The 8,210-nt window shown below is 43.8% G+C and overlaps 1 protein-coding gene across 1 annotated transcript in view; it reads right to left on the reverse strand.

Moving 5' to 3' along the window:
* Positions 1–343: 343 nt before the first annotated feature.
* RBX1 (ring-box 1, E3 ubiquitin protein ligase) overlaps positions 344–8,210 on the reverse strand; it is an 18,788-nt gene continuing 10,921 nt past the window's right edge. Inside the window, exons 4-5 of the mRNA XM_006866878.1 lie at positions 5,246–5,331; positions 344–525 (exon numbers count right to left, since the gene is read on the reverse strand). Coding sequence (XP_006866940.1) covers positions 513–525; positions 5,246–5,331 — 99 coding nt within the window. The 3' untranslated portion in view covers positions 344–512. The remainder of the gene's footprint in view (positions 526–5,245; positions 5,332–8,210) is intronic.

The following is an 8,210-nucleotide window of genomic DNA, read 5'->3' on the forward strand; positions in this document are numbered from 1 at the left end:
AGTGTAATGTTACTCATGCCACTTTCTCCCTGTGTTTCCCATTTTCTTTCCTCCTCCTTTTCTAAGTCTTCTGAACTCCATCCCTGGGTAAGTGTTATGTGTTTGATCTCAGAGGGTTGGTTCTTCTGGTTATTTGGAGTTCGTACCTCCCTCGTGTGAATGTTCCCCTTATAGGCCTATTGTTTGGCTGGAAATTGAGCCAAGAGAGCGTGTTCAGCTCCAGACCTCAACAGTGGCTAAGAGATTCCCCAGTCACTGCTTCACTTTCATATTCTTCCAGCCTAGGAAGAGGGGACTTTATCTGTGTTCACTTTTTTCACATGCATGAGTTAGCACCTCTTTTAGATTCCACCTGGACTTTATTTGACAGGATACAATATGGCTGCATGAACACAACAAACTGAAAAGACAAAGCAGAAAAGACACGGTTCTAATTTATAATTAAGTAACAGGAGGGCAAGTCATTAAACAAATAACAAAATACTTAAGCTTGATAGAAGAATTCACTTTTTCTAGTGCCCATACCTGGAAGACAAAGTAAATGATTTTATTAATTCCATGGTCACTTCCTGTTGGACACAGTAATACCTGCTCAAACACTTGACTAAATTTAGTTAGAACTTGGAAAAAATGTACCTGATCACAAGACTGTGCATCCCAAGACTGAGGGAGGACACTGGCCTGGACCCCAAGGCGACCTCCTCTCATCTCTCCATCCTTCCTATCATTTCTCTCCTAATGAACCAGAGGTCCGGTCCAATTTAATTTTAATGCATAAAGTTGTGCCATGAATGGGAGCCAACTTGACAGCAACGAACAATCTCCTACCCGTAGAGGAGTCATGGTGGTGCAGCGAATTAAGTGTTGGGCTGCTAACTGCAAGGCTGGCAGGTGAAACCCACTAGCCTACAGGCTGTCTGCTCCTGTAAAGATCTGAGGTGGAGAGAGATTTACAGAGCAGTTCTCCTCTGTCCTATATGAGCCGGAAGCAACACCAAGGCAGTGGAGGGGTCTCTTCCTAGTGATGGTCCCTCCCTGTGGCTCAACCCTACTCATCAGATTCTCCTCCCAGGAACCAGTCAGCTGGTGGGTGGTCCCAGGACTGTGAGAGGGCAAGTCAGAGCTGAGAGCTGTGAACAGGAAGCCCACTTGTTAGTGTTGCTCAGCTGCTGAGACAGTTTCAGCTGCTGGGTCCCCTACCTCCAGGACTCAGAGCTAAAGCGCTCTGATAGCGTAGTGGTTAAGAATCCGGGCTGCTAATCTCACGGTCAGCAGCTCGAAACTACCAGCTGTTCCATGGGAGAAAAAAGGAGACTTTCTGCTCCCGGAAACCCTGTGCAGGGTCGCTATGAGTCGGAACCGACTCCACAGCACATAACAACAACAACCAGGACTCAGACAAGTTTGGAGGTAAGGTAAACCCTAAAACCCAGCCACTAAACAGTCTTCAATTTCAAAATCTAAACCCTGATTGCTTTCAGAACTTCAGAAAACAAAACTATGGCGAAACCAGGCCTGTGTGAGGGTGTCAAAAAGGACTGCTACCAGAGTTCCAGTTCATACATCAACAGGCTTACTCCAAACCAAACATACACTGACGCATGTCTCTGCGATCCATGGATGGTGCAGAGAGCACAACTCTCTGAGTCTCGTTCGGGTGCTTTCTAAAAACAGGGTTTGTGCTTGCTTTGGCGGCACATTGACATCAACTAGAACAATACAGAGAAGACTAGCATGGGCCCTGCACAAGGATGACATGCAAATTTGCGAAGAGATCCACACTGTTTAAAAGAAAAGGGGGGAGGGGGGGCACGGCCCAATCAAAACAGCGGCTTCCTAGAACACTTGCTGGGCTGACCAGCTCAATTCAAGGCAGAGAGGTAGGTTCAGGAGGCTGCAGAGACTAGTTTTTAGAATTTCAAAAGGGTGACCTTAGCAGATGTCTTCAGAGGACACAGGACCATCCAAGGAACTTATGATGATAAAGTTTTGAGAAAACTGACAACTGCATTGTTGAGAGAAAACCCGGCAAGTTGTTGTTGTTTTTTTTCGGCAATTTTTTTTTTTTTCCATCATAACAATGCACCTGCTCACTCTTTGACAGTGGCAAGGGCTGTCCTAAGAGAATTTTCAGGTAAACCTTACACCATCCACCCTACAGCCCTGATCTTGCCCCTTGGGACATCTTTTTGTCCCCAAATTCAGAGAAAATTGTAAAGGAATATAATCTGAGTCCCCAAAGGATGTCAAAACTGCTGTTTTTATGTGATGTCAATCGAAGCGTCCAGAATTCTGGGGGAAAGGGACAGAGAGTTGGAAAGGCTGGAGGACATGTGGAGAGGCAACAGCTGACCTGTTTGACATTTCTGCCTAATAAAGGTTCCTCCGACTTCCTAGCAAGACTTTTTGGCTTACCCTCCTATTCAGGTAGTTTTGAATTTCCCAGGGGCCAAATTTGTTATCTTTCAAGATCACAAAACTAAACAAGACTAGGCAATTTCTTCCACAGGCAAATGTATTTCTTAAACCCACAATTTTCATTATTATCTTATATAACATTCTGCTGGTTCTTTTGGGGCAGTTAGCCTCTAATTAAAGCAGAGAGCTCCGGGTTCTAAGGCTAGAAACTGAGGGCTAGAGCTCTGGGCCACTGCATCCACCATCCCAAAGGACTGTGAGACACACAGATCGACCTTTTTAGCACTTTTCAAAAGAAAGTAGTTTTTTTTTTTTTAAAAAAAAAGAGATTAAAAGTTATCTACCAGATACAAAGAATGCTGTAATTTGTTCCTCAGGAATGTGTTTTCCCAATGCACTGACAACTGTTGAGAAGAACAATTACAGAATGGATAAAGTGCAACTATAGAAGCCCAACCTGAGGGATTCTTCACACTTTCCTAGTTCTTAAGAGCTCAGCCCTGGGCATTGTGGAAAACAGAAGAAAGTTCTGGTCTAAACTGGAACCTAGAGCCTGCTCTTGGGCAGAGCCCATTACTAAGGCCTCTGCCTTGACATGTGCCACTCACTACCACGGTTTCAATCCCAAGAGAAGCTCCCCAAAGGCAGGGAAGGACTGCTCATTGCACAGGACTCAGCATCCCGCATAACATGAGGTAAATATCGACTACTTGGTAGATTTCTTTGAAAATGATCATGTATTTGATAAGCCTTCCAAATTCTTAACCAAAATAAACAAAGTCTAAAAGGAAACTAATAGCACCAATACAGGATTTTAAATGATGAATAATACCTTTTTGGTTTTTGTTTTTTAAACCTGAGACTGACTATTAATTATTGTTGTTAAGTGCTACTGAGTCAGTTCCAACTCACAGCGACCCTGTACAGGGTTTCCAAGGAGTGGCTGGTGAGTTTGAACTGCCGACCTTGTGATTCAAACCCATCTTGTGGTTCAGTGTTTATCCTACAGTGCCACGCCAGGACTCCATCCTCTTAATACTCATATCTAAATAAAAATCATTTTCTCCATAAAAAATGCAATCAAGAATATGACCAATAATCAATCCAAAAGGGAAAAAAAAAATGAACCAAAGGTCAAAGAAAAAATATGAAGCATAAAAACATACGAAAATCTGCACAACTCACTCAAAGGTCAAAAAATGCAAATTGAAGTAATTGGTAAATTTCACTTATCATATTGGCTAAGATGGAAAATTTGACACTTTAGTATTGGTTGGTGTTGTTAAGTGCTGTTGAGTTGATTCCGACCCACAGCGACCCTGTATACAGTTTCTGAGAAGCTGCTGGTGAGCTTGAACCACCAACTTTGCAGTTCAAACGGCTTTGCGTCTGACGCATTAACCACAGCGCCATACCAAAGGGCATTCTATTTCACTGGTGGAGTCTATACTCTTGGAGGGAAAATTGGACAGCAGTTACCAAAAATAAAATGTACAAACTCTTTGACCCACAAATTCCACTTTTAGAAATTACTGCCACAGGTATACTTGTATACACACATAAAAATTCATGGATAAGGATGTTCATTCCTACACTGTTTTCACACACCAAAACCAGAAATCAGATGTCCACCAACAGCACAATAAATTACAGCACATTTGAAGAAATACTCTGCAATCACTAGGAAGAAAGGGATGGTTCAACATGTAGATAGGAAAAATCTCCAAAATGTACTATAAGTGAAAAAACAAGGTGAATTAGTGTACAGGATACTCAACATTATTAAGGGGGAAATAAAAACAAAACAAAACAAAACAAAAAAATATATATTATACATATACACACATACATACATATATGGGAGCCCTGGTGTGGCGCTATAGGTTATTGCACTAGACTACAAAACCATTTGAACTGCAAGATCGGTGGTTCAAGCTCACCAGTGCTCCTCGGAAACCCTACACAGGATCACTATGGGTCGGAATCAACTCAACGGCACTTAACAACATATATATATATATATACACACAGACATACATACAAAGGGGCTTCAAAATTTCACGGAAAAATGGAATTAGAAGACAATGGAATTTTTCCACAAAACTGTGATGTTCCCTTGTGCCCCTGTATACACACAAGTATATACACAGAGGTGGTCAGAATAACACCGAAGAAGCTGCTGCAGAGGCTACCTCTGGGGATGGCGATAGGAGGGGTCTAGGGTGAAAAGCTCATCTTTGTGATATACTCTTTTCAATCATTTCAATTTTTTAACGCTTACCATGTCATGTTTTATCTGTACAATAATAGAAATTAATCAAAAGATATACACCAATGCAGTATCAGAATTATGCAGTATGAGGTAAAACAAGGAAATGATCTTGTTACCTGCCATCAAATCAGTTCCAACTCGTAGTGGCCATGCATAGGATTTCCAAGGAGCAGCTGGTGGGTCTGAACCACCCACAGCACAGAAATCTGACATTTAATTAATCTATCACGTTTTCTTATGCATGTGATTTTAGAAATATTTAAGTGTGCAGATTCTCATATTCTCTACTTTCATAGACCCTAGAAGGTTGAGAAACCCTAGGCTACAAATGTATAATACAATATTGTAGCCAGTTAATCCTTTCTACATTATCCTAACCAAATCTTTGTTCAATTAACCAAAACACTAGTTGGAAAAGAAACAACACGTCAGAACATGGCATGTTCCACATCCCATCTTCTTAGACTTTATGCCCTTCAGCTTGAGGTGAGTCAGAAATTATCACGGCCCACAGAGTCCAATCTAAGACATGACAAAACAGCCAGAAACACCTACTTTTGGAATTCCCACTCTCTGTTGTCCAATGGACACACCTGCCGTGTTTTGAGCCAGCGGGAGATGCAGTGGAAATGAAAAGCATGCTGAAAGAAAAGAGACATTTCGTTACAAACTAGACATTTCGCTACAAATTAGCCATGCACCTACCGACATACCCCTCACTGGGCAGTAGTGAGGAGGAGCAAACAGTAGCGCCATATGGCTACCGAAGAGGATTGGACTAGCACATTTCCAAAGCGACACTTGTTAGCAATATTGTTACTACTAAAGGTAGAAATCATTTAAAAATACAGAATGGGCTAGTAGTGAATGAGTTCTGTCCTCCTTAAGGAAAGCCGGGATGCGGCTGCTGGCCCTATCCAACCTATAAGGGAAGCCTTCTGCTTTCTGGGGGAAAGGAGGCTTCTTGACTCCATGTAGATTGCAATATCCCCCCTCTTGGTCCCTGTCCTCAGGCTCCTGCCTTGGAGAATGGGTGCCCCAGGAGGACAAACTTCTGCTCAGCCCTTGTCAGTTTACTGAGACCCATCAAGTCTCCAGTCTCCCTCACACACAGCTCAGCTCTGTTCAAAAGAACGTTGCTCACTGACACACTGGGATCGCAGGAGCTCTGGAATCACTAAGTCTTGAATGGGCGAGGGATTCGTTCTAAAAAAGGAGACAATAATGTGGAGTGGCAGGATTACACGGGAAGCTGAAAGGGCACCTTCAGAGGGCCTGTTTCATGATGTAGAGAGGAAGTGAAAAAGCCAGAGTGCTGAGAATACTGTGAGTGACAGGGAGCTGGCAGCTGAAGCTCACACCTGGGGAGAGGGAGGGTCTGTGTGCAAGCTGCAGGAGCAGGTAAATGGGAGGCGGATGGTGACCCTCCTCCCCTCACTCACTATGAGCGGCAAACTAAGAAACAGCAAGGGCTCTCCTTCATATACTCTGTGACTGGAACGGGGAGTCGGGCTGATACCCCAACTAAACAGCAGAAGCTGTTGCCCAGCCCAGTTTAATAACAACTTTGACATCTAGTCAGTTGTTGCCCCAAACACCAATAGAAACTAAGGAAGTATGTGGAGTATGGGTTATGGTCTTGGAAATTATCTTTTGACATAAACAAAAACACAATTCAGTAATTAAGAATAGAATCCACAACGAATACATTGTGGATACTCAACAGGACACATACCAGGGGGCTTCAAAAAGTTCATGGAAAAACAGAACAAAGGCAATGGAATTTTCCCAGGAACTTTGTGAAACCCATTCATAGTCTCTCAGAATGATTGCAGTCTGGAAGATCCCTTTCCTGGTAACTCTCATACAACTCCACTGTCAAGAAAGAAGAAGATACCAACATCTGGCAGAAAGCTGAGGCCTTTTCTCAACTCCCAGGCTCAAGTAAGGGTCCTAAAGACTCATCTCCACCTTCCACCTCACCTTGGAGCAGTAAAGGGTCCTTGTGCACCACACCCCAAATACCGCAGAAGACAGCAAAGCTGTCAAGGAGAGGGCAGGGCAGGTGACAGGGTCCCCGAACATTTCCTGACCACAACTTTCTTCCTGTCGACAAGCTAAGATATCACAATGAGGATATCTAGCAGTCTCAAAGTTCACTGAGCGGTGCTTTACGGAAGATGTTCACTTGTACTACCTCATTGGAGGCTGGCAGCAACCCTGCCAGGCTAGTATGACAGATATTATTATCTTACTTTACAGACAGGAAACGCAAACCTAGACAAGTGAAGTGACTTGCTTAATTCGATGGAGCTGACTAGTAGATGATGCCGAACTGGCACCCAGAGCCAGTCCCAAGGCTCGGTCACAGGATGGCTTTCCTTTACTGCAGGCATTTGGTGGCAACGCTAGTCTCACCTTAGCCAAATTTCAGGGGAAGCCTACTCCCTTTTGCTCCTACCACAGAGTAACCTGCTCCCTCATATATGCCAGGATGAAAGGGAGAGCAAAAAAACTCAATGTTTTATTCCTTCATCTCCATAAATGACAAAAGCTGCCCCCCAGCCAATATAGGCTCCTGTGAACCTGCCCACATGGGACTGACAGAGACGTGAGGTGCACCATAAGACAGCTTTAAGTCAACCTTTGTTGACTTAAAGGCAACCCTGAGGGCAGCCCTGCGCTCAATACCCACCTCGTCACACTAGTACAGTCACACGCCCCCTACCATCCACAGTACATTCTGTGACAGGGGACACTGTGTGACTTGGACGCTGTGGGTGTGCCTAGCTACCGAGGGCTTCAACAAACCATTCTGCTGCCTTCACTCGGGCGCTCAGACTCACTGCTCACTGCCGCGTTAGGCAGCAAGCATGTCTGCAGCACCCGAACCACCCAGAGCTAGCACTGCGTTTTGTCTGCTTGTTCTTTAAGCATCTCTACTAAGCTTCGTGTCTTAGCAGTGATCATCAACACGCTGAAAGGGATTCACTCTCACGTTTGATTCCCAATCTACGGGATTAGCAACTGCTCCACATCTTATACCGGTCCTGTTTCACATTGTTGTTAGCCTTGTACTTTTCAGAGGAGCTGATCATTTAACAGTTTCGAGAATTTTCCATCTGTTTTTGAGGTCACACCTGCTATGTCCCATTCTCTGATCGGGATTTCTGAGCTGTATCGGAGAAAAGATTGAAGTTGTCAAGGACTTCATTCTTCTTGGATCAACTATCAACACTCACGGAAGCAGCAGTCAAGAAATCAAACAACAGATTGCATTAGGCAAATCTGCTGCACAGGGACTTTTTAAAGTGTTGAAGAGTAAAGATGTCAGCTTGAGGACTAAGGTGTGCCTGACCCAAGCCATGGTATTATTTTCAATAACCTCATAGGGATGCGAAAGTTAGACAGTGAATAAGGAAGATGTAGAAGAATTGATGCCTTTGAGTTGTGGTGTTGGAGGAGAATACTGAAAGTGCCATGGACTGCCAAAAGAACCAATAGATCTGTTTTGGAAGAA

This window comes from Chrysochloris asiatica, unplaced genomic scaffold (genome assembly GCF_000296735.1).
Source record: "Chrysochloris asiatica unplaced genomic scaffold, ChrAsi1.0 scaffold00097, whole genome shotgun sequence".
In the NCBI taxonomy this organism is placed as follows: Eukaryota; Metazoa; Chordata; class Mammalia; order Afrosoricida; family Chrysochloridae; genus Chrysochloris; species Chrysochloris asiatica.